This window comes from Sturnus vulgaris, chromosome 14, assembly GCF_052056855.1.
Source record: "Sturnus vulgaris isolate bStuVul1 chromosome 14, bStuVul1.hap1, whole genome shotgun sequence".
Taxonomy (NCBI): domain Eukaryota; kingdom Metazoa; phylum Chordata; class Aves; order Passeriformes; family Sturnidae; genus Sturnus; species Sturnus vulgaris.
Window position 1 is genome coordinate 15,321,696 of NC_142256.1, and position 27,909 is coordinate 15,349,604.

Here is a 27,909-nt window from a genome sequence, read left to right on the forward strand (position 1 = left end):
GAGCTGGCTGGCAAAGTACAGAAATGCTTTCTATTTGATTTTGTATTAAAAAAGAAATTGGATATCACAAGTCTAAAATGGTGATGCCAGAAAGATATTTTGAGAGGAATTGCAGAAGACTGCCTTTAGAGAAAAGATGTCAACAAAAATGGTGACTGAAATAATGTGGAGTACTTCAAACATGAACAAGAGGTACTAGGGATCAGAAATGAATTATTATGCTCTAAAATGATCCAATAAAAATCGAACTGTAGTGCAGTAATCAGAAAATGTATTGGAAAAGAGGTTATAAAAAGGAAAAGGAGCTTTCAAGTACTGTAGGCTACTAGCTACTACTGAGAAATCTGGATTCAGGAGATTATATTTCTAAAAAAATATGCACACAACCAAACAGCCGAATTTGCTGTTCAATAGGTAGTGAACTATAAAAATTAAAAAGATAGTTTGGAGACAGAATTACAGCCTAAAATAAAAATAATCACTGCAACCATCAATAGGAATTTTGAAATGAACACTGTACTGGCTGAACACACAACCATGCAGGCTTCAGGAAGAATGACTCAATTATGTTTTTCCCCACAGGCAAAGACATAGAAGATAGCTGTAGACACATTGAGCACATCACAGAAAAGCATTTGGGCAGTGCCCCTTGTTGCAGAGAGAGAACTGCAATTCTAAAAGGTGAATAATTAGAGACGCCCTGAAGAAATAAATTTGGACTCTGATGCCTTTGGCAGAGCAGCCCTAAGCCTTGCAGCCACTGTGCCCACCTTCACAAATGCTCACCAGCAGATTGTGCCCATAAACCCACACAAAATGGGAGGGAAGGCCTTCCTTTATCAAAGCAATGGAGAAGCACTGGAACAACTTCTCAGCTGGAAGAGAGATGGGCTGAAGATTTTTGAAAAAGGCACAAAATGTGAAGTCTCATTTCTAGTCACATATGCTTCCTCATGAGTATGTATCACTATCATCTTCCTTATAAAAGAAAATTATGTAATATTCTGGGAAACATTTTGGCCTCAACAAAAATTTACAAGTACATAAAAATAAATTTGGAGATTTTCCCTTCACCAGGAGCTTTATTGCTTTACAGCAAAAGTTCCACCCCCATCTGTGATCAGCTGCATAACCAAAATCTTTCCATGGTAATCAAAAGGTGCAAGCATCCACAAGTTGTTTTGTCATAAAGAAAATAACTGAGAAGTCTCCAGTGCTGAGCTGTAAATCCTGCGTCACTCATCAGGTCCCACTGACAGTGCACAGCTCGCAAGCAGCTCTCTTACTCAAAAATTCAAGAAGATTCAAGTAACATTCAATTCAAACAAATTACATCAGATACTTTCTGGTTGTGTAACTGGAGGTATGTTTATAACACATTATGCAAAAAAACATAAATTCCAAGCATGCATTATGACCCTGCCACTTCTGCCACAATAAAATACTTGCTCCAAAAGACCTCAGCATGATTGGGCAATAACAAAGTTTGCTGTCTCAAAAACACTGTTTGGGGAAAAATTTATCAAATAGGATGTTCTCAAACCCAAACTGCCACTTGACACTGATGTTGAACAAAGCAATGAGAAGGGCAGGCAAGTCTGAACAACACTTACCATGACTTTGGTAGGTATAAAAGGTATGTATCAATTCATATTATGTATTTCCTCAAAAATAATTGTAGGCAGAGAGGGAAAAAATTTAAAAGCTACATTGAAACATGAGAGTAAAACCCCTTCCATTAAACAGGACGGAGGAGTGCTATGAACCATAATTAATGTAATACACAGTCTAGAAGTATCTTTTGTCCATTTGTTACCTGCTTTTGAGATATTTCAACAAAGTTTCCAGCAACGGAACTGAACAACTCTAACCTGATGTCCTAAGCCATCCTCAGTTGCAGGTGTTTCCTCCCACATAGATATCTTTTATGATATGTAGTTTCATAGAATAAAAAACCATCCCCAGCTCCCCTTCTGGATTACCCAAGGCAAAGGAAGATGGTTACTTTACAATACGTGGTTTCTGGTGCCCCAAGGGCTGCCCCTCTGTGCTGCCAGAACAGCTCCTGGCCAGCAGCTCATGATCAGAAGCTGACATGTACTGCTCAGCTGAAAGTCAGAGCTGGGAACATGCTAAAAAAATCTACATTGCAGATCATCTGGGACAGAAATTTCAGACAAAGAAAAAAACACTGGCAATACAATTAGTCATCAGAATATGTGAATCTGATAAAAATATTACTCAAAAACATCTGTTAGGGAAAAGAGGCAGCCTGCAGGAATTATTCAGTGCTCCTGAACCCATATTCTAGAAGAGCTAATTGTAACGCATTTCCTCTTATGCTTGTGTTACAAAGTAAAAAGTGAGGGTATAGAGCTAGACAAGATTAAATAAATAAAATTAATATATAAAATGCTGAATTTTATTTTGTAAGCCCTTTATATAAAAGCAAGTTGAAACAAGCAGCATTCAAATCTGCTTTATTCTAAAAATGAACTCCAATTTCATATACAACTTCTAATTCTTAACCTCTTTTCTTTGCAGAAATTAGAAACAGGCTAATACACGTAGTTCAGCTTTCACTTTTAGAAGACTATGAAGGCTGCAGCCACGGGTCACTATGCTTCTTCTAGACGAACCAGTCACTATGTTTCTTCTAGATAAAAACTACTTGCTACTATTAATACTCCCCTTTTGTAAGACAGATATGCTAATATTCGTAACCCTGAATAAAACAGATTTATGCTCATCTTCATCGTACTCCCAAACCCAAGAGGAAATTAAATACTAACAAATTTGAAAATGTAAGATAATACTTTCTCATGTAATTTAACACATAATGAATTAAATGAGTAAAAATTTTTAAATGTTGGAAAGGAAGAATAAACAACCTTTCTCATCCACAGCAAAACAATAAATTCTTAGATCTCACATCGAGAAGAAATAATATTTAGATTAAACCATGCTAGACCTTAAAATGATAATCTGTCAGTATTTGTCACTTCTGTATCCATCCAGTACTCATTTGATCCCTTCTTTTTATTTCACTTATGGTATTACAGTTTGGGCAAGTCAGGAGGAGGCTATGAAGATGCTCAGAGAGCTGGAGCTAAGGAGACAGGCTTGGGCTGGAGAAGAAAAGGTTCTGGGGAGATCTCAGAGCACCTCCCAGTACGTAAAAGAACTACAAGACAGATGGAGAGGGCATGGCAAGATAGGACAGGAGGGAATGGCTTGAAATTGAAGACTGTGGATTTAGAGGAGATACTGAGAAGTATTTTTTCCCTGTAAGAGTGGTTAGGCCCTGGCACAGAGAAGCTGTGGCTGTCCCATCCCTGGAAGTGTTCAAGGCCAGGTTGGACTGGGCTTGGAGCAACCTGGGATAGTAAAAGCTGTCCCTGCCCTTGGCAGAGGGTGGAACAAGATGATCTTCAAGGTTGCCTCCAACTCAAACCATTCTGTGATTTGGCAGCTGTAAAGCATTTTTCTGTGGGGATGATAAAAGCTCCAGTTCTCTTTGTATTTAAAACCATTCTGGCTGACAGTAGAAATAACCAAATGAGAGTAACTTGATCTCATTTACCTAGCAGCCTTAACTGTAATCTTCCATGATCAGAGTTCACAAGTGTTCCCTTATTTTGCACTAATGATACTCAACTTTCAGTTTTAAGCAGAGCATACAAAACTCTGATGAAAAACAGATTCCAACTGGTAGAAACATCTACATTTTAAAACATATAAGGAAAATGGGTTGTATTTCAAAATAACTATGAAACGAAGCTAAATAATTCCAAAGGACATACATACAAAATATGACTACAGGTTGTCTCGTAAATCTGATTGCTGATCTTCTAAAACATTTTAAATTTAACCAAAAGAGATGAGAACTAAAAAACACTGTAATCTTAACAAAACAACATAAAAAAAATCCAGATAGACATGCTGACTGTTTAGAATGGAACTGTTCCCAGCAACACACTTGTCCAGAGATGTCCTTATGTAGAATTCACAGTAAATGCTCAACATGAGAAAAAGTATTTTGTTCAGTGTTTGCCTAGTCCCATAAAGATTGTGAAATGAAAATATCATAACCCTCACCCTTCTGCACTGCAGCACCCTGATAGAAAGCAGACACCTGTCTATCCCATCTCAGTTTTCCCCCCTGTGTCAGCCTAGATAAACTGAGGTCCCAAGAATTGCAGAATCACTGCAATATATTTTTGCACTCTGAAGTATTTCTGGAGCTAATTTTCCTTAGCATTCATATCCAGAACACTGAGAAAATAAAAAGGATTTAAATGAAAGGAGTGATAATTTACATTGCTGCTGGCTCCTAAAGGCACATCCACTATACTTGCTGTATCACACAGGGGAGGAAAGCCAAGAGATTTTTTTTTCTGAGCTCTAATGCCAATTTACTGATTTCCGGAATAAAAATCAGACCTGACTCTTCTCCTCAAGCTTTCCTCCTTCCCCTCCTCCCCCCCATGAAAGAAAAAAAACCTGCAGGGATAAAAATATTACACAACCTTGTGCAAATGCACTGATAATTTTCACTATACTGCGGGCAAAGGTCATTTAGATTCTGGAATATAGAAAGTATTTCTGCTACATTCTAAACACTGTTTCATTATCTTTAATGGAAGATACTAAATATTGATATTTGTCTTTAAATCAGTGTTCACTGTGCTTAAAAGAGAACCACAAAAAAGGGAATGTTTTAATACTGCGTAATGATTTTAATAGACCACATGAAAATTGCAAAGATTAAAACAGACACGCAGATGCAATGCCCTTGTTAGTCAGAAAAAGTAATAAAGATGGTAATTTTAAAAGACAGAATTTCCCCCACAATACTGCCATTAGCTGGATTTCCATACATAAACGATTTCACAAATGGCTTAAATACTGGGGGCACAAGCTCAAGACTTGCATGATGTTGCTGCTGAGATGATGCTGCAGTGCTTACAGAAGCATCTCACACTTAAAGAAAGCAATTCAGATAACTTAGATGCTGCCTTTGAGACAGTAACATTTCCAAAGGAACCACTCTAAGGTCAACAAAAGCATCTTACACTCTTAACAGCTCCAGCAGAGCAGTTACCATGTCAGTGAATATGCCAATGCTCCCCAAAAGGCACTGCTTTGTTACTGTATGGGTTCACATGCTTCCTTTCACACAGAGGAGCCTTCTTTGAAACAACAGCAGAAGCAACCAACATAAACACCATCTAAACACTAAAAGACAAAAAAACCTCCAAAAAACCAACAAAAGCAACAGAGGACTTTTATTAAGGGAAGGTAAGTGGCCCTTTTCTGTCCAAGATCCCTAAGTACCATAAATCAAATACCTGACAAGCTATGGTAAACTAAAGAAGTTGAGGGAATTTCACCATGGGGGCTTTTGCATTTTATTGATGAGGTTGCCTTAATCTATTAGGTGCCTTAAATGATTTGATAGACAGGAGTGTACAAACAGAATGCAACCCATATCCCAAAAAAAAGGCAAGATAAAGCATACGAGGAACAAAGAGAAAAATATTAAATGACACAGAGGGAATGGGATTAAGACCAATATTTACCTTTATATTTTCAAGGCTACTTACACATATTTAACCTAATGGTTCTACTTGCAAATTAGTAATTCAATTTTTTAATTGCACCACGGTAAATACAGAGTGACAGGACAGGAGCTAATGGATATACTTCAGCCATCATTATTAGAAACACAATCCTGCATAGAGAGGCAGCCACATGCTCACTTCTCAGAGCATGTATTGTTATTGTAATGTAGCTCTCAGTAATAATTTCCTGGAGACATGAGAAAGCCAGAGATCAGCTTAATGCCTGACTTGTTTACAAAATAACAGTAAATAACAGCAACATTAATTGCAATGCTGTCACTTTCTTACATTAAACACAAGACTTTTATGAAGAGCCAAATTCAAGCCTAATTTAAACAGGTGTGAATTCACAGTAGGTCTATTGACACACACCATAAATTAAATCAGAGCCTTGTCCTTAGCTAAATCCTCCCCATGTGTGCATAACTACAGCATCCATAAAGCTTTGCTTCTCATACAACACCAGCCACTCTAGTATTTCCTTTACTAATTTAGTATCTTTATCCCTTTAACACATACTGTTAAGATATTGAATATGAAGTGCAAAGAACTAAGGTGACTTGTCCAAAACTCACCCACCTGCCCAGCAATCAAAATGAAAAAATCCCCAGAGATTTAGGGACAGTCAAAAGCTCTGTTAAATGGATCACTGCTCCCAGGCTATAAAACAAATACTTAGATGAATTACACAAGAATAATCTTACATGTTTCTAGCTCATTAAACTCAGCTTTGACCTGTAACCTACTAAATTCTCTACTACATCTACTTATTAATAAATGGCTAATATTATTATCCTATCTTTGCAGCCTGCTGCTTAACATGTTTGTTTTATTATTAGAAGTATTGTTTCAAATAGAATCTGATCTCATATATTCATGTTAAGAAAGAATTTTCCCAACAACTTATGTGGACAAAAAGGAAAAATTGTGTTGTTCCACAGCTGTTTTTCCCCCTCTCTTGCTTTGTTTTTAAAAAGACAAGTATGTTATTAAAAAAAGTCCCCTGACCAGATCTCGCAAGCACTCTAATGCTACACTGCATGACCAGTGGTATTTCAGCCTGCACTAAAACCCTAATTTCTTGGCTACAAATCTCTAAGAAGTCATTGTGAACTACAGCTAATACCCAGTTGTCATAAAATAATTCAGCCAAAGAAACTGAGCAGGAATCTGGATCCAAGACGAGTCTGCATTTCACAGTACACTCCTCCAGCACTGGGAATCCTCTACTCTTACCAGTTGTCAATATGGTGTAGAGAAAGGGTAACTAATTGCATAAAAACATCTAAGTAGATGTCAGGAATGAGCCAAGCAAGCCAGACTTAAAACTACGTCAAAGCAATCTGACAAAATAAAAAAGGTTAAAAATCGTGTTATTGTGGAATGGCTGAAGTTCCACACTAGCTCTCAGCTGAGATGTCGCAGCTAAAAGCAAAACTTGATGGCTGTGCAGATGTGCCAAATGTTGCTCAGAAATGGATTATGGCATGGCATAAATGTACTTGAGGTCAAATTCATTGTATCACAGCTGCACAGAGATCCTGTAAAGGAAAACATAAGAACTGAATGAACAACAACGAGGAAGGTTATATAGACACAAAATGGACTGTGGGCTGCTTTTTAGTACACGACCTAGTGTGGGAGGCACATCCATGTCAAACCATGTAATTTTAAGGATATATCTGGAGATCACACCTTCTGTAGATCAGGTTTTTATCCTCTTCTTGACCACATACTCCAGAAAAATAAACAAACAAGTAAATAAATAAATTTGCCATCTCAGTAATCTGGCAGATGAAAGCTCTGAACTTGATGTTCTGACATGCTGCAATGACACATACCATTGTACCAGTGAACTGAGGGCAAGTGCAGTCTTTAATAGAATAAAGGAACTATTTTTGATATGGTTATTCTGGGGTGTTGGTGTCTGAAATTTACATTTAAATTTGTAGAGTAACACTGTGTTTAAATGGAGCTATTTATACTATACCAGAGATTAGCAATGATCCCCAAGAAACTGGTCATTCATTTTGTGCAGTCAACATATATTTTGCTCAGCCTCAGGCAAAGCTGAAGGCAGTCTGTGCACTAATAGGCTATTATTAGTTGTCATTAACTTGACAACATTAAATGGGAATGCTGGTGTTTCATACAATGCTGTTCAATGCTGCCAAAACAACCAGAGTGTGTTTTAACAGTGATTATGACAGAGTTGATGTATCTAGAAGGAAAACAATCCTCAAATAAATCCTCAAATTGGGCTACCCAAAGTAAACAGAGAAGTATATATCGTGTGACAGGGAACTTCAAGCTAGAGCTTAAAATGAATAGGAGAATGCCAAGAAATAGCTAAAAAGAAGAAAATTTTAAGAAGTATGTTAGCATCAGATCAATGTAAATCAAAAAACTGCCTTGAAAGCACATCTACTGGAGTCTGCACAATTGTCCCAACATTACCACAGAAAGACCTGTTCTGTATTTATAGCAAAAACTGTGCTCATAGAGGAAGGAAAAAAATAAACCCTAACCCAAAACCCTACTGACCCTTTCAAAATATGGACAACAATAATAATGTTTTCTCAAATCATGCAACAACTGTACCTTTCTCATTAATTTTACTCCAGCTCCAAATAGCTGCATTCACATTTGGTGAACCCCTCAAAATCCAGAATTGCTACATATTTTTACAGAAATTAGACAGTATCATGGAAACTAATATTTCATGTGCTTCCAGCAACAGATCTTATGCACTCTCCCATTTTCACACTAGAGTGGTTACTGGTGGGCACAAAATCATACATTTCCATGGCAGAAACTGACAAGGATAAATGCAGCACTTGTGGCTCTCTGATAAAGCCCCTGGCACACAGGAGTGCATAGAAACAGGAAGATGTGCCATCTATGACATAATTTAAGCAGAGATTCATGAACTTCTGTATTCAAAGAGTGCTTTGTTGCTGAGTGCCAACCCAGATGAAAAACACACTGTTCTCTGGATCAGGAATCTTGGCTATGAACTTACCTGTGAAATAACAGATAATATAAACAAATATAGCTTGAAATGCGGTGTTCAAATTTATTCAGACATTAACTTTCAAGACTGTAGTTATTATAATGACTCAACACCACAAGAAGCACTGATACCTGTTTCGTTGGCCCTGCCTGGAGACCTCTAAACACATCAATCCCTGATTTAAAAACTGTTAGAAGGCTTACAAGAAATGAAATTTTAAAGCCACATGCAAAAACAATATCTACACCAGTTTAAATTGATTAAAATAATTCTCAGAGACTAACCTTTAGAAGAAACCATTCTTTGGTGGGGAAGCACAACGATTATGCATTCCTTCTTAATGACATGGTTCTTGCTACATCTGTGCAAGATGATGAAGGTGCACTACTTGCAGTAATTTTCATCTACAGAAAATTACTTATTAAGTGGTACATGTACGACTAAGCAAAATATCATCAACACCCAGCTGCACCACTGCACTCCAGACTGAAATACAGAACTCACTTATATGCTTAATTTGTTTTCAATAGCTCTGCTTCCCAGCACTTTACAAGAGATATGTGTATTTTTCAGTCTAAATGGCACAAGTATGCACATTCCTTCCATGTAGCATTCCCTTTCAACCGCTTTCATAGCTAAGGGCTGACCAAAGCCAGGCAGACCAGATTCAATTCCTTCAGCCACCATCTAAAACCCAAAGTCTTAGGAAGAAACAAACACGCACCTTCCCTCAAGCCCAAACGAAACCTCCCTATGCAACAAACACTTTACAGAGGATGGATCCCACAGAAGCAGGAAGCTGGAAGACAGGCAGCCAATGCACAGTGAAAATGGGATGGCATCTAAAAATTAACTGAGTCCAGCAACACAATAAAATGAGAGAGCACAGAATGCTTAATCCTCGAAGGAATATTTAATTAGAAACAAGCCGTGCACTAAAATCTCTTTTTTAACCTCTAGCAAATAATGTAACGTTTTTGAGCCTATATTGGACATTATCACTGGTACTGGCAGACATCCAGGTGAAATCATATAATTATGAGCTTCACATTTGATAAATTCAAACATGTAAGTATAGAAATGCCATTTATAACTGAAACCTCTTCCAGTTATATTAACCTTATGACTACAGAGGCACTAAAATATGTCATTGTCAACACTGAAGTGTCAATATTTAATGACATCTAGACCTGCCATAACATGCAGCTATTAAACACAGAAATTAAAATATCAGCTAAGCTTGTTGAGCTTAAGCATGATAAATTTGTTTACTTACTGTACTTTGTAAGGAAACAGAGTAGCTTTTAATCAACTTTAATGCATAGAGAAAAAAATACTAATTCCCCATGCTACTTAATAAAATACACATTATTCCTTTCTGTGACACACTAAATCGTAAGAAAAGCAAAAGAGTAAAAAAATCCTGAGTGAGAATGAATATTTAGAAAATACACACAAGCCCACTCTCTACACACAGAGAAATACAGAACTGAGATACTACAAAGACCTATTCAGTCTGTCGTGCTGATAAAGATAAGTCTTCAGGTGTAGCATAAGATTAGAGGTAAATAGAGAATAGGTTGTCTTTCTCAATTCACCTGGCTGAAAGAGCCTTAAGGCTACGCCCAGAAGCCCCAGGAACAACTGTATGCAAAATGTGATATAATGTACATATATAGATTTATTTTAGAACCTAATTCAGAGACCACCAAATTCAAATGATAAATCTCTCATGACATAAAAATGAAGAATGTGGAAAAGTTATTCGTCTCTAGAGAAATAATGTTTCAACATAACCACTGTTTCATTTTTTTGTCTTCTTTTCTGTCTAAACTATAAATACAATACACACAGCAGACAATCCCTTCGCCTTACATACTGTACAGGGATCTAAGAAGGAAGGGGAAAAAGAGAAAGAGAACAAAAGAGAAAAAAAAAAGAAAAAAAAAGAGAAGTAGGAAAAGAAAGATTTGAACAAATTACTACTACTATCGAGTACATTAGATGCATTTCTTTATTACCATTCTCCCCATCAGACTTCCTTTCATGGTCAGTGTCAGTGAGGGACAATGCTGAGTTTGCCCGGCTTGACAAGCAGGAGCTGTGTTCCGATTTGATGCCCCTCATCCACATCCTCAGGGCGTGGTCCGGGGATGCACCACCTTCTGTTTCAGTGTCCACATCCGAGCCCACCTCCAGTGGGTAACTGTGCTCAGCTACACCATGTAAGTCAGTTTGATAGCCAGGGCACAGGATATGGGGAGTCTCGCAGAATTCCATGTCTGGAAAAAACAAAAGTTCAGAAAACAATGTAGCAGTGAAAAGCAATATAACTTTGATTTTCTTTTGGAGAATCTGTTTTGAGAATTAACACTGTTCACTCTATTAGAAGGCTTTTTTTGGTCAGTGACTCACTCTGCTATCTAACCTACTCTAACTGTAATAAACTAGAAGAATATACAGTAAAATATATAGTGCTGCACTGTAATTGTGCCTTTTTGTCTGATAGAAAGTATGTATTATAGCTCAAACATGTACACACCCACACACTGATAGCTGCACATCAATTTACAACTGAAGTGAGCATCTGCAAATACAGATACTTTCTCACGTTTTGCCAGGAAGGCAACAGCTCCAAATTAATCTCAGTATGTTTTTATCCTAGGAGAAGTGTAGCAAATTTGCCAATGGGGAACTTACAAAATAACATTTAAAATACTTGTGTTATCATGGAAGACAAAGAAAGGGTACTTACCATTGCTTGCTCTTTGAGAGTGCTGTCCTTGCATATTCACACCAGTGGGTTTGGGTTCTCCAGTGCTGGTGGCCTACAGGAACTTCCTAGAAGAGCAGTGACTACTAGGACTGTACAAGGGCCATCTCATGATGACACCAAGCCATCTGAGATTTGAGAGTTTCACAGTGCTACAAGTTATTCTTACTGAACACAGCAGCTGTTGGGCAGTAGAAATCCAAGGACAAACAGAAGGTGGACAGGACCCATAATGTGAATATGCAGAGGAAACATTCTCGAAGAACTACAGATAAGTAACACACATAAGCAAATTGCAACTTCCCTTTGAGGTAGCCTCTGCATATTCTCACTTGTGAGAATCCAATTACAAATGCAACTCACAGGGACTATGACAGGGAGTTCTAATTAAATAAGGATTACAGAACTGCACTCCCTAATTGAACATCAGACCTGGAATGCCATCTTGACAGACTAAATACAATATCAAATATGCATATAGTATTTCAGTTTCTAGAAAAGAAACATTAGAGACAAGAGTCATTGATCAAGACTAAGGACAAATACTCTTTTCTACTGTCACCCTAACTAAAGCTTTAATTTGCCAAACTAATCCACTTACTAGCTAGTGAGAGGAATGGTTCTGATTTTAAGCACTCTCTCTGAAATAACGCAAAGCCCTAGTATTTTCTTGAAGGTATCAAACATTTAAAACCTACAAACCGAATTTAGAGATATAAAGAGATATAAATTGATCCAACTGAGGGAACTGTAAGTCATCTGTCTCTATTTTCTTTCGCCATATAAAAATTCCTAAAGGTCTTGGCTGCAGTCTTGGCTTTGAGTTCAGGGAACGGCAACCTTGTTTGTGGAGGGCAAGGGAAGAAGGCAGACAGCAAGCAGAGAAGCATGGCCACAGTCTCACTTTCCTACAGGAGTCATGGAAGATCAGCCTGTCTTGCCTGGTGTTGGTGCATTGAGTGGCCCATCCCAGCAGCATCAGCCACTGCTGCTCCTGCTCCTTTTGGAGCAGTAAGACAGATGCAGAGATGATCCCAAGTGCTCCATCACCACTCTGATCTTTTCCTCTTGTTCAAAAGAGGAGGATGTGACCTCAGCCCTATCCTTGAGAAGCTGAGATGTGCCTTTGTGAGCCCTGTCCTCCAAGTCTCTCAAATGCACTGAGGCTGACTCCAAGGTTTGATGCAGACGGCTAAGAGAAAACAGCCAAAATATTTGAAAGCAGTTGCATAGGGAATATTTGGAATTTGAACTTTGTCCACCTCACAACAGGTGTGATTTCAAGAAACATCATATGATCCTTCTTCCCCTCTAAAAGAGATGTTTGCTTATTTTCACCATCTGAGGAACTTCCCCATAATTAAAAATCTACCCATAACTTCAAGAAACACCTCAGCTGATGCCAGGTCCTCAGGGGGCAAGGATGCTGGCATTTTTTACATGGCTGTCCCTCCAGGCAGATGTCTGACATTAGCAGCCTGGGGCCCATGTTCTCCCTGTTTGCATTTGCATAAGCCAAGGAGAAAATTCATCCCAGTAAATCCCACAAAATGCTAATTAGATTACACATTTTTAAGAAGGACAGAATTTACCCTTCAGTCTCTATGTTAATTCCTTTTTTTTTTTTTTTTGCGGAGTGAGACTTTTTATACTGTAACTCATGTTCAACTCAAGTTTAACACAATCTATTGCCTTAATAGTCTATTTCTTAAGTATACAAGTCTTTGCAGGATTTTAACTCCCACGGGATGCATTTTCTGAAAAGCTTTTACAATAGCAAAAGTGGCTGCTTTTAAGTCTGCATATCTAACCTTTTTACCTAAAATACTACATATTTCCACAAGGAGATAAAGTTCAAGTAGATTTATGATCGATTCCATATTACCACAAAGACATAGTCACAAGAGAAATGAGAGAACATTAATACAAAATTCAAGTTTTTGCATGAACAGAGAACAGAAAAAAAAAAAAAAGTGGCAGTTATGAAGATGATGAAAGGATTTTCAACTCTGGACCATGGAGTCTGTTGCAACACAACCATTAAAAAACAAGTACTTTATCTCACATTGATAATTTATTTTTTTAAAGCGTAATGCATGAAGAAATATAAAATATCTAATGATCAAGAAAAGGAAAGGCTGCTTTGTTAAAAAAAACCCAGCATTTCAATTAATAGGCCCCTTTCTTTCTAGTTCTTAATACAATTTTCCATTAAAAAAAACATCTTCAGAGATAAACAGTTAAATAGAAGTTGGACAGTGGTGCCTCTGCTATTTAAGGCTGATATGAGAACTGGGCAGTTGACCAGGCAGTTCCAACACAGCTCCAGCTCTGCCCACAAACAAAGCTTCTGAAAACTCCAGGCAACTCATGAAGAGTTTATTTACTATGGCATCAATTTAGCCACCAATACAGTTAAAAACCTACATCTAGTATTTTCATGCAGATAAAAAACACTTATCCCAGTGCATCTTCAGGTCTATTTCCTTGTCCACTGTATGGTCAGTGTTGGGGACCGGGTTTCTTTCTTTGTTCTTATTTATTTATAGAATTTTTTTCCCATAAGTTGCTAGGAAACTAACTACTGGGTACTTATGGGTACTTAAAGAGCGGCTAAGGTGGGAGAGAGGAGTGTGTAGCATCTGGCTACACTTCTTTTTTTCTCTGGGAATTTCTCTCCGGGAGAGATACCACAAGATTTTAGGGGCAGATAAAGGACAGAACTGGGGGCAGCTGCTGGCTCTCATTCTCTCGGGGCTTCAGAGGAGAACGGTCAAGCTGCTGCTTAGGAAAAGGAACTTCGCTACCACTGCCGTAACCCAGCTGGGAGCTGCCGCTGCCTTTCTGCTGGGTCCCGCAGCCCCTGCCCTCCAGGATGTCCTGCAGTTCCAACTACCGCCGCGGAGCTTCTCATACACCTCGCCCACCGCCCCAGGATTTGTGCTCATTCCTGCCGTTCCATCTTAGTGCTCCTCAGAGTCCTTCTGGGACACTGGGATCGACTGCCCCAGGGTTTTGTGAAGCAAAGCCTCTCTCTTCCATCCCTTCCCGTCTCGGCCATGCCACCATTACCAAGCGCTCTCCGAGCTGGCGCCACAGCGCCCCCTGCAGCCGCGCGGGGATGATGGCGCCTGCCCTGCCCACCGGGGGCCACCAGCGCCCCTGCTGGCTGTGACTGGAACTGCACCAAAGGGAAAGCGCCTGCAGCTGAGCGGAGTGTTAGCAGGTCCCTGTTCTGTTTGAGGTTAATGCTGTAGTTGTTGTTTGTTTGCTTTATTAATAACAGTAAAGAACTGTTATTTCTATTCTCATATCTTTTTGCCTGAGAGCCCCTTAATTTCAAATTACAGTAATTCAGACGGAGGAGTTTACATTCCCCATTCCAAGGGAGGCTCCTGCCTTCCCTAGCAGACACCTGTCTGTCAAACCGAGACAGTCGGGAGTAACTGCCAGCTACTCTTTCTGCAACTCCTTTAGTTTTTCTGGCACAGGCTAAAAAAAAATAAAAAATTACCCTAGTGAAAGACCATGGAGGCCCTTCTCTCCAACCTAGTAATTCTGCAAACATGGGACTTGCAGGACATACAGAATCTCCTCACTGTTGCCATTTGCCAAGAATTGTGCTGATTTCTACCAACTAACCGTATAAATATTTATTCAATAAATAAATATTTAAAATACAGAAAAAACGATCCAAACAATGAAGACAGAAGAAACATAAAACTAGAGTATAGATAGGGACGGGCATGAAGAACCTTCCTTTCCAGTCTTCCTATTCCCTTATGGAAAATTATTATTTTGTATTTGTAACAGAAGGATAAATAATATTATTTTAAATTACTTAATTGACCTATGTGTTCAACTAGAGAAAGAGCTTACTTTACTTTCAGAAAACTGTTATTTATTTTTTATTTATAAACTGGAATCGTTTGACATCTTGCAGTAACGTGACTTTTATGAACCCCATCCTATAATTAAGCAATTGCAATGTATTGATTTTCAAAGTCTTTAAACATCACTGATTCACAAATTAATTTTATTCTTCAGTTTTGGTATGAGGTGGTTCTTACACTGAAGAGGCTCCCTGCTTAAATACACATAAAATCAATTCTCTTGATGAAAAGATACAAATTGCTCTTTCTGCAAATACAAAATTATAAAACAGACTAACTAGCTCAAAGACAAGCAGAAAATACCAGTCTTGGAATTTTAAATACATGATACTTATTTTACTAGTGTCCTCTTGCAGACTGGAGGGTTTCTGAGAACATTGGAAATCCAAGAGTCTGGGGAGGAGAACAAGGAAGAACTCCAGAAAAGCAAATAACACACATTAAGCTGAAAACTGTCATGTTTACGCTTGTGTCTGAGGGAGTGTATTGAGAACGCAAGGGAAAAAATATCCCAAACATGTACTTTTGTTTATGGGTTGGGATTTTAGTGTTACACCACAACTCATTTGGTGTATATTTTTTACACTGACCTTACTCCAGTGCTGTAATCTGCAGTGTATTTTATGTGTTGCAAAACAAGCAGAAAGGCAGACTAGCTGCTCATGGTATGAGACACTCAGAGACACTGGGAGGGAGCGAGGGAGGGAGGGAAGCAGGGAGGAGGAAATGTAAATCAAATGTGGAAAGCAAAGTTCGCCTTCATTTTTGGAAGCAATACATATGCATTCTCCTAAATGAGAAATTTTGAGGGCCATTGACCACTCTGCTAAATTTCATGTGTTCAACGGCCCTTAAAATTTCTCATTTTTCACCTGAGGACTGTGGTTTACTGGCTGGTTGCTGGACTTGAGAATTAAATGTGCAGAGATCTTAAGCTACTTCATAAAGGTATTCGTGAAACACAACGTGCTACATACATTTTTGAATGCTTTTGTGTATATGCTTTTCATTTAGTCAAAGATCTTACTTGTTTCTATGTTGAGAGCATACCACATCTTTCATAGACAATGTAATTCGAAGAAATTAAGCCCCAGTAACCATCCGTACAAAAATCATTGAGGAAGAAGCCAAAAATCAATTGATTTTCAAAAATGCATTACACTGACTAATAATTTGTTTTAGAAATCTTGTGTTTATCACCAATGGCATTATTGCCACAGCCTGGAACTGTTTCTCAACTTCATATATTTTAATAAATAAAAACTGATATATATATTACACATATATAACAACCATATAAAAGATAACATTTGAATTTTTACACTTCTATAGCAAATGCATTGTATTGTACATTTTATTTTGCTGCCTTTCAGCTTTTCCTTTCATTTCCTTATTTATGTAGCTTACTTTCTTACCTTAACCTCCAGTTACCAGCAGAGATGACAGAAAGTTCAAAAATATCAGTAATAACAATTAAAGGAGGAATAAAAGAGGAATCAGAGTCTGTTACAACACTAAAGAGTGAAATTTGCAGGTTAGGCACCTAAGGGATTAGGAAAGGAGGCTGCACTTTCAGGAAACTCTTTGGCTTGTGAAATTTATAAGGAAGAAAATGTCTTTATTCTTCTGGTCCTTCCCTAGAGGTACCAGAGGATAAGGTTCCAACCCATGCCCCATGGCAAATATCTTTCTAGTCTCTTCTTCAGACTAATTCTTCAAGCTTAGAGAAAGAGCACAGAAGTAGACTGGACCTCTTTTAAAATATTCTCCTGGAGTCCTCAGATATTAATTTTAATTTTTATTACTATTGAAATCAATATAAGTAAGGAATTTTTTGCACATAAGTCATCCTGATCATATGGGGACATAGATTAATTTTCTGTGTCCCCAGAAGCAGAATATTCTTTTGAAGATCACTTGAAATTTTTAATGTTAAAGATTTTGTTTTTCAAGAGTTTCTCAATAACAAGATGCCAGAGGAGCCATCTTTGGAGCTACAGTGTGGATGCAGCAGGTCTCATTTTAATTTAGGAAGAAACACTCTCCATACAATATTGGTTAGAAATTTAATCCTTGAAGTTCAAATATATCTGAATTATTGCTGGCTACAGCCTTTCCTACTCCAAAGTGAGGCTTTATGAGGCAAAATACTTCCATTCACAGGATTATGTTAAAGAGAAATTTCTGCAGCAGGTATTCATAAATATCTCTCCTTTAATGAATTTTAGAGTTATTAAACCATGGGAAATGCCAGGAATTAGCATTTAACCTAAATTTCAGATAAAGGAAACCAACTTACTCTCAAATAATGACCACACTAACTCTACCCTACTAAAGACAAGAGGGTAAAAAATATAATTATCACAGATGAGAAAGAACCTCAGTATCATTTGTAAGGATAAATTTAATTCTTCTAGTATTACAGTTGAAATAGTTTGGAAAAGCTTGTCTTACAATAGATTTACTTACAGTTTCATTCTCCATATGCAAAAACACATCAAGAAGTTAAGAATTTTCAAGAGAAAAATATTTTCTGTTTCCTAAAACTCTATCATAAGAGAAAAGCATTCCAATTTTCTTTCAAGTATTTTAAAGGTCCCTTGACTCTAAAACAATTTTTCTATTACAAGTTTTGGTATTTGCATTTGTGTTTGAGGGAAGGAATAGATATTGAATCCTTTCTTCTTGTGATTAAATTTTCAAAATCAAACCTAGCCATAACTAAGACTTTAATGAAGGCCACTAGAACTAAGAATCAATGAATCTCAAGTAAATTAACTAACTTTTCTCTTTGAAAGAGTTTCATGTGAACAAACAGTCTTCCTCAAGATTAACCAAGGAGTGTGAAGCAGTGGGGTACTATACTGCTGCCTCTGCTCCAGTGCATTCACAGCTCTCAACAGGCAAAATTGATGTTGTGATTCTATCTTGTGTTCGAGTCTGTATGGCACTTCAAAGAAGAAAGGCTGACAAAACTGTTGGAGGGCAAACAGGCTACCAACATTCCTCAAAGTGAAATTACCCTCAGATTGTAGCTCTATCTCTACAAACTTGAATTCAACTCTGCCATGCTTTTCTGGCAGTAATTTCTGAAAGCAATTAGATTTAAACCAAAATCCCTTTCATTCAAACCTCAGTCTTAGATGTCTGTGACATTAAGCATGACAGTTATCACTTCCTAAAAAAAATGAGACAAAGATATGAAAATAATTTCTATCAATGGTTTTGATTCTGGTTTATAAAATACATTTAAAATACACTATTTGTTTCTTAAAACACTGAAATTTCTTTGTTTTTAAAATTGCAGTCGAGCCAGTAATTTTAGATACATGAGTACCAGAATATTTTTAAAATAAAAGATATGTAAAGCAGGTATCTTTATAAATTTACTTGTCTTAGTTTTAGTAGGTTACACATGCAAAAATCCCGAAGTCTGAACTCCAATTTAATTTTCGGGGCTGTAAATCCAGAAGTTAATTCTATGCAGCCAGTGGGCCAGGGTAGCTCTTAGGCTTTAAGTCATTGTGACTGTCCCAGAGTAAGCATCTGGCAAGTGCATAACTTTGTGATGGTGGAAAGACTCAGAGGGCTGCTATCAACACCAATTAACCAGAAATCTGATCCTTTACTGCTGGGACATTCAGCAGACCTGAGACACTCAGATCACAGACAAGGCTCAAAAAGAATCATCAGAGTAAGTCAGCTCCTCACCTTAACTATCACCAGAAACTACAAAGCTACTACTATAATTTTAGAGTAGCTTAATAGAGTATCAAGGGTACTACTAACCATCTTCCTTTGAAGTGGCATGAATGGAAGGCAGACAGCAAACGGAGCCAGGCTGGAGTAGAGGAAGGTGGGTTTGATCCCCTTGTGCCAGTTTCAGTGAGTGATCTGTGAATGAGTCATTTCAGCGCGAGTGAGTGAAAGGCTTCAGCAAGACTGCACCGACCAAGTCTCATTTCTTCACATTCCAACTAATGTTAAAAATGCTGAAAATTAGGAAAAAGTATTTGCAAGGGAGGAGGTATCACCAAGAAGTCTAAGCATGTAGAGGCAAAATCCCTTAAAGGAAGAGGTGCCAGCCACCAGCAACACCTTGTGTAGTGAGAACAGAACCAGAGAACAGCTCCTGTGCACAAGAGCACAAGGAAAAGTAGCTGCTGTCACTGTGTCGCCATCCCAGAAGCAAGGAAAACAGGAGCAACACCCTGCCCTGAGGCACAAGGAGATGTGCCCAGCAGGAAGCTCTTGCCTTCCATGTCCAATTCAAGCTTGACAAATCCCAGTCTGCAAGTTCCCAGAGTTGTCCTGCCTGCTGGCACAGCAAGCAGACACACATTCTGACAGCTAAACTCTTCAGGTCTTGGGGATCAACCTCACAAATGCTGTCCATCCTGAAAGTACATCTGATACCCCTCCCAAGCATCCAGCTAAAAAGACTGTCTAATGAAGCCCGAATTTGGAATTTACATCCATTGAATTCTTGGTGGGACGTCTAATACCCACAGAACACCACCCCTAATTTTATAATTTTTTTCTCTTTAAATAACTGAAATTGGAACCAGTTTTAGCGGTCAACAGCACATCCGCAGCTCAAAGAAGGACCAAATTAGATCAGTGTGCCCAGGGCTCTTTGTGAAGAGAATTAGAATCCTACAGAGCAATGACTGCTGGCCAGACTACCAGACTATGAAGCATTTTTAAACTATCTCTTAGGTGAGTCTTTCAAGAGACACTGGGTTACGCCCCAAAAATAAAACTGGAAATCTAGCTTTGTTCTGTGATTTTGAAAATCCAATCCATTAATCGATTTTTCACTCTTAAAATACTTAATTTTCCCCATAAATGTACTAACAGCTTTTTAGCGTGTAATCACCTTTTCCATTGGGAAAAAACCCGTCAGACTGCAAGATGCCCACTAATAAAACTTGGGGCAACTAAACAGTTTGATTCTTATGTTGAATTAGAGTGCAGATATGTGTACTTCTTTTTCCTCTTTTTTTTTTCCAGATTATGCAAAAAATGTACATCTGAGAGGCATGAACTTAATAAATTAACATCTACTATGAAAGCAGTGCATTTTTAAATTTAAATTGAACTGCTAAGTAACATTCAGACAAAAAATATTCACCCTTCAGATTAATCTTGGAAGAAGAAAGAGAAAGCATGAGCATGTGCACAAGCTCCTCAGCACTTCCATTCACATCCAATTACATCCTGCTGTCAATCTGACATTAGTGAGAACACATGGAAGACAACTTGGCACGTCCGTTCCATTTGATCAGCCAACTGGGGACACAGCTTGTCAGTCAAACAGCCCCTCTGCCCCCCAAATCTCTTGAGGGGTTTGTCATCAAATGTTCCATCTCATCAAGAGATGGGAGATTTAACTGCCTTCACATAATTCTGACCACTTCTTCTCCCTCCTTTCCTCTAGTGTTCGGTTTACCAAAGAAATTTCAGTAACAGCAGTTCAAACTTAAAGGTCATCTCTGCTGGAGTTTAATATTAGAACAGTTGCATGAAAAATTGCATATTGTATTTTTATACGTACAATCACAATAACTTTTTTCAAGTGTTTAACTAATTTTCTTAGAAGATCTTTACTAGATTTTCTGATATGTCCAGACATTTGTTCTTCTACACTGTACTTCTAAAGGCAATTATGTAAGTTATAAAGACTACTACATTCTGTATCTGCAACTGCAAAACATAAAAATGTTGGGGTTTATACCACCAAAATGCATCAAAGAAACTCAGCTGAAAGTGGTGGCATCATTCTAGCTGTGTATCCCCAGAAAATAATTTTAGGGTAATCTTGCATCACTATCACACAACATCATTATTAATTAAGTTAAATAAATAGCTCTTAAAACATATACTATCCTAAAATGCACAAGGAAAGATGAAAATCGGAGACATTTTTGTCAGCATGATAGTTCCCAAGCATACAATATGGTATCTACAAGATTTTCCATCTCAAGATTTGATATACAGGTCGCAAAAAGAGGGAAGTGCCACTATCATTCCAGTGCTGCACCAAAGGGAATCAAGTATGAGGAAATTCCAAAGCTGACAAAATCAAAAGACCTCAGTACATTGTCATGAAGTTTAAATAAGTGGGATATCCCATCATCTGGCATCAAAACTTAGCCAAACTTTGGGAACACAAACTTATCAAAATTTTGGGAACAACACGATAAAATTACTCCAGTGTCATTAGGAGCATTTGGCTATAATTTTTACAGCTCTAGACCTCCTTAGTTTCCCTGCCCTTTCTTAATGAGAGCTGTAATTGTTTTAAAATACTAAATCACTCCTTTAGACCTGTGGCACTCATTTTAGCAGCTATTCTAGTCTCTGACTTTGAAATCGTCAGCCTGAGATTTAACGACATAGTGTTTTAATCTTTCACAGAGACACGGCCATATAATTGATACCTGGGAAATGACAAGTCACTGACTGACACCGAAATGTGATTTCTCGCTGTTGACAATTAGCAGGCAGGCACCTGCTCACTCTAACGCAAAGCACAGGTAGTGCTGACTATCCACAACTAAATCCAAATCCCCTCTATCATCATATAAATGGAAACATATGTATTGCTAATGCGTAGAAAGATGGCTGGGAGGCTGACCACCTAACATGAGAAAGCTCGAAGTTGTTACCTACTTTGATAGATAAATCCTGAAAAGGAAATCAGAAAATGACATAATTTGTATCTTAAGAGATTGAAAGCCACAGGAAGAATTACCTACATTATTGCACTGCTATGCTGGTTTTGCACATCTGACATTTGGTGAGGAGGAAGAAGCCACCCACGGAAATTATTTTCATGAGAAGAGCTGCTAAACGTTTCCTCAATGTCTGACAAAAACCAATCAGTGATTAGTTTTGAGAACTGACAACCTGTTAAACCACTAAAAAAGCTGAACACGCCTCTATGAACACACGTTAAAAACAAAAAAGCCCGGGAAAAAAAACCCTCTTACTTTCCGGCCATTGGAGAGACAAATTCTTCCCCCTCCCAGCCCGGTGGCCGGGCGGGACAGGGGAGGCCGCAGGGCCCCAGCCCAGGCTGGGCCGGGCCGCGGCCGCTCACATCCTGCCAACATTAAACCCGACATTAAACCCGACATTAAACCCGACCTGCCGAGCCGGGGCCCGGCGAGCCCCAGGAGCGGCTACGAACCAGGCCCGGCTCCCTCCGCCTCAGCCCGGCGGGCCCGGGCCCAGCCCCAGCCCCAGCGCTGCCGGGCGGCTCCGGAGGGGCAGCCATGGAGCCGCGGGTGCCGCCGCTCTGCTCTGGCCGTCAAAAAACTGTTATGGTTTCTCCATCTTAAACAGCTCCGACCACCGCCCAGCAAAAATCACATAACTACCTGCAGGCCTCAGGCAAAATATTAACTCTTTTAGTGCACAAATAAGACTTAGAAACCTTCAATCCTCTCTCAAGTAAAAGAAAAGGACAAAGCGAAGACATGTAAAGAAACAAAGTCACCAAAGTCAGTAAAGAAAAAGTCAAGTCTCAAATAAGAGAAGAATAGAGATGTCTTAGTTGTAGGCTAAATTTCTCTTATAAGCCATAGTAATAGACTATAATACACTAAATATTCCTATAAATCATTAAAAAAGCATAGAGAGACAGCGTTCAAACTACAAACATGAGCAAAAGCATCCATGCTGAACAAGCCAATATTAAAACAGCTGTAATCCCAGAAGTTTAAACAAAAAGAGAGGAGTGATAAAGACCCTCAAAAAAGAAAAAAATATCTCTGTTCCCAGAGATAATCTCAAAAATAGATAAAGAAAACCTTTGCTTTTGAACAACTCATCCTTAAAATAGTACCCCATAAGTTAACATAGCCCATAAACTCAACTGTTAAAAGGCTGCAAAAAATAGGAGGGATTTCACAATTGCAAATTCCCGGGTGGCTGCTATTCGTGAAAATTAAAAGGCACAAAAAACCTGTTTTCTTGTAAAAAAGTCTCCGTAACATGATGAGAAAGACTCCTGTCCCTAAATGAACTGAAAAAAGACTATTTTAGAGGTGACATACTGACTAAATTGTTTCTATACGTTGTCAGTAAAAAAAGAAAAAAGAATATAAGAGGAGAGAGGAGAAGTGTTCTGAAGGTTTTATTCTGATTCTTACTCTATTTTAGTTCTGTTAGTTAAGTTTTTCCCTTTAAAGTTTAAGCCTGCTTTGCTCTTCTCATAATTCTACCTCGCAATAGAAAATAAGTAAGTATATTGTAGTAAGTGCACTGGTGTTTAGCCAGCGCTAAACCCATTACATAAACTAGTGCATTAGCCAAAAAAAATCTCAAATTAGCAAACCAAAACCACTACACAAAAATTAATGTTTCTGCCCAGTTTCAAACTAAAACCGCCACAACTGCCCATAAAAACTGTTTCTGAAGTTTTCCAGCATTTGTCTTTCAGTCATTTTATTTGTGGAACAGAAGCAGAACACTGGTGACTGTCTTCATAGCTAACATACCTTTGGTTCTACAGCCATGAGCCTGTGTGCTCCGCATAATTCTTGGTTCTGCAAAAGTGCTCAATCAACGATGTTCAGGAAGAGTCAAAATTAAGAGCCTGCACCGCAGCTGAGACTAACCCAAAGAAAATAAATCAAATCCAAATGGCACTAACATATTAACCTACAGTGCCTCTGTAAACTCTGCCATGCCCTGAAGGAAAGCTTGCCACAGGCTGATAAGCAGAGCTCACACTGTATTGCCAGAAATACTTTGTGCCTCGGTATTAAAATATTCACACAGTTGGAAGTGAACTAATTGAGGCAGTGGAGACAGTAACACAGAAGGCACTTAAATGTAATTAAGCCATGATCAGAAAAGGGACACATAAGAGAGAAGCACTGAAAACAGAGACTCCAGATTCAAACAAAAATGAGAGCAATTGTGTATTAAACCATGTACAACATTTATATGTACTGCTGAAAGAATCTATGCAGAATTCAAAAACTAAGGCCACAGATAATCAGGAAAAACCACGATATATGTATTTTGTTTAGAGAACCTTCATGCACTTTAATGCATGCCAAGGGGACAGATGTTTTGAGAGAAGAGGGCCCCACCCTCACCTGAGCAATTCACAATCATGCTGGAGATCTAAGAACAGGAATGCTATAGGAGCATTCAATGTCTCAATTCTTTTGGTCTTATTCTGTAAAAATACAGTTTAGCTCTACTATTGGCTGTTCTGGAAGGACTACAGCAGCAACTGCTTCCTCTACTGAAAAGCCCAGCTCACACATGTACTCATTATATTAAGGAGGGGAAAAAAACCCCAAAACTAGAAGACTTAAAACATGTAACTATAAACTTCACAATTCTAACACATATAGCACATTCTCTTTGTAATAAACACTGCATTTTAGAGATACTTAGTGACTGTCTACAGAATTAAGTTCTATTTTTCCTCAGTTTAACTATTTTACAGTGAAAAAGCCTATCAGAAAAAACCTCAGGCTAATATCCAGTTACGCAAGGGTATTTTTTTCAAATCAAGAAAAAAGGAACCTTTGTAAAAAGGTATCTTCTAATAGACAGCTCTATGTGTTAACCAGAACTTAAACCCCTTTCCTATAGTTTTTCCCTGTTAAATTTGTTTCATGCAAATATGCTGAGTGCAGAGTCTTCACAAAAACCAGTTCCCCATAGAATGTACAAGTCATATGTGGATTTTGCCTTTTTTCACATTTTCTCCATTTAGTATTGTCTCATTTCCCTACCAGCTGCTTCGCCATTTCCTGAGCTGCACCATCTCGTGCTGTGTCCAATATTAGACACAGCAGTGACAGAGCAAATGGGAAATAAACAGCACAGCTGATCAGGACAACTGGCAAAGGACGCAAGCAGCACATCCAGAAGTGGTTATAAGTGAAAAACCCCCAAAACATTTGGTTGTAGGAGCTTAAACCACTGATCTTTAAAAACACAGCAAGATCCTCGCTGTCTTGACTCTAATCAGATAGAGCTCTGAGAAGCCAGCCTGAGTCCTATTCCAGAGGGCATATGAGCTGAGCACTGAATTAGGAGCAGACATTTTTCAGTGCTGGCACTCTCAGTGGAGAGAGAAAGGGGGAAGGATGGGCTTGAACTCAGGGGGTCTGAACATGAGGATAATTCAAACCCAAGCAGGATGAACAGTGACCTGCCATGTAGCAAAAGAGAAAGTAAACAAAAGAACAAAAGAACTTTTTGCCAAGCTAATAAAACGTGTTTATTTGAACTATCTTGTCAACAACATGCACATTCAGAAGAGAATGTACACTCCTCACCTGTCCCCACATTTCCCTGCTTTTCTTCCATTCAAAATGAGGAATCAGTGGACATATGCTGGGACACACAACTAAACACTGAGTGAGAAGCAGCCTGTCAGATGTTCTGCTACTGAATAACTGAAGAGACGCTGGTCAGAAAATGTCACAAGTAAGTATTTTCCTGTTTAATACAGTTGTCTTCTTGCTTAGACTAGGTTGCTGAAATTATAATGGACAGATTTGTTGAACATGTTTTGAGGCTAATTTAAAAAAATAATGATACAAACATTATAAAATTGTGCTCAGATGTTGTCAAAAACATCAAGTTTGTAAACACCTCATTTGCAAACAATCTGCTGCTGAACTCTAACCAGTTCAGACACTTACTGATCCCTTACCACTATAATTGTAGCTATCTAGCACTTTTATTAATTTTAATAATAACAATAACGATAGTAATAACACTTAGAGAATAGAAAGAAAACAGTATTTATGTATATTTTTAATCCTTTAGCAGGATGTATTAGCCATTAAAATATATTTTATATTAACGCATATATTCCAAAAAGATCATACAATTAAACTGAAATATAGGTACTTGCTAGCAACATTATTCCACTCAATTGACAGTTGAGATAAATCCATTACTACACCCAATTCAAGGACTGAGATTTCTTTTAGTACCTACAGTCTTGGAGAAGAACTTAAAAATCTTGAAATATAATGTCTGAACACTCAATTAATCACATTGGGTACCTGAACGAAGTCACAGCAAATAAGTGCCTTGCTTGTGGCCACTGTGCTGTTAGCTCAGGTGAGGGATTCAGGGGAGCACATGCAAAGATGAGTGGCAGTTGCCTCTCTTTATCTTCCTAAAGCATTGCATAAATGAAGAGATTTCTAACCCTTATGATGATCATTTGACCCAAATCTGATAGCACAGATGATGGAGCATTATTAAAGCATGAGGAATCATAAGCTCTGTGCTGCCAAAACAGTGACAGCAATGATGGGTTGCATGAGAAGTTTGGTCTCTGTGAGCGGAGCTGTTCGGGGATGACAATAATTACCTGTGAAATGAATATTCATCACATGGGTGAATTCAAGGCTGAATAATAGTTCACTGGAGAGTTGGGATAATGTTAGGCAGAAGTCAGCCAAAGCTGACACAGCTCACTTTGTACCAAAGTCTAGTGCAACTGGATGACACACAGATGAGTGCCAGGAATTCATGAACTGGAGACACAGCCTGCAGCAAGCAGAGCTACCCCCAGTTATAGTTTGTAAATACAAGCTGAAAATAAGCTAAATAGCTTTTTTATTCCCAAATGCATGTTCACTCCTACGCCAAGAAATACATTACTACTATTATTTCTGCAAGCAGTAAATAGTGTTGAGGTACCCAACACTAGCCCATCCTTTTCTCTGTAACTCCAAAATCTCTGTCAGAGAACACTTTCCTTCTTTAGAGTAATAAAATTTTTCAGAGGCAACCATTTCTAAAGGTACAGTCATTCTCTGCCAACTTCTTTGTGAGTGGCACAAAGCTCCAGCCAGCTGAACATTTGGCAACTGCCCCAAAAGCACAAGAGCCATCACAGAGGGACTGAAGCAGGATATTTAATTTTTAATGTTTTCCTTCTTTTTTCAATAGGTGTTATCAGATTGGGAGAAAACAAACCAATCAACCAGCCAACCCAAACCCCCCAAAAACTCCAAAGAAAATGTGTGCCTAAAGTCCTCAAATGTTACCAATGAAGTAGTAAAAGTGTGGGGAGGAGCCAAGAGATACTTTAAAAACAATGAAATCTTCAACAGTCTGATCCAGCAGCTAGGGTAAAAAGATGCACAAATGATTCAGTAAGTAAGATTTTTAATTGTCTGAAAGCAGATTAGTTTCCTAAGCATACAATAAAAGTAAACTATTAGCATCCATCCCTGAACACCAACACTCTACAGATCAATAGCCAACAATTCAACAATTAACTGCAAACTTTTAAGTAATTGCTGCTACAGTATCAGCTTAAACTTACATCTATAGGCATAATTCTCACTGTTACCAGAAAGAATCACTTCCCTAGAATCAACAGCTCAATTAATCATTTGAGAATCTGTATGCAAACCAAATCAACTAAATAAATCCTACAAATATTTCCTTTCCAAAGCCACTAATTACACACTTCTGACAAAACACTACTCAAGGTTATGTATTGACACAGGCACAATACATAATTTGTAATGTACTCCAGTTGCATCCCAAGAGTTGGGGATGCTGTGGTTCAGAGGCCTTGGGTGGAAACACCCCTTTAAA

At 38.3% G+C, this 27,909-nt stretch overlaps 1 protein-coding gene across 4 annotated transcripts in view; it reads right to left on the reverse strand.

Annotated features, from left to right (window-relative positions):
• TENM1 (teneurin transmembrane protein 1) overlaps positions 1-27,909 on the reverse strand; it is a 318,181-nt gene that overhangs the window by 203,436 nt on the left and 86,836 nt on the right. For 3 of the 4 annotated variants that reach the window (XM_088173258.1, XM_014886212.2, XM_088173257.1), the window contains exon 3: positions 10,659-10,919. The exons of the other annotated variant lie outside the window; for it this stretch is intronic. In XM_088173258.1, the coding sequence (XP_088029384.1) occupies positions 10,659-10,919 (261 nt within the window). The remainder of the gene's footprint in view (positions 1-10,658; positions 10,920-27,909) is intronic. 4 annotated transcript variants of the gene reach the window in all.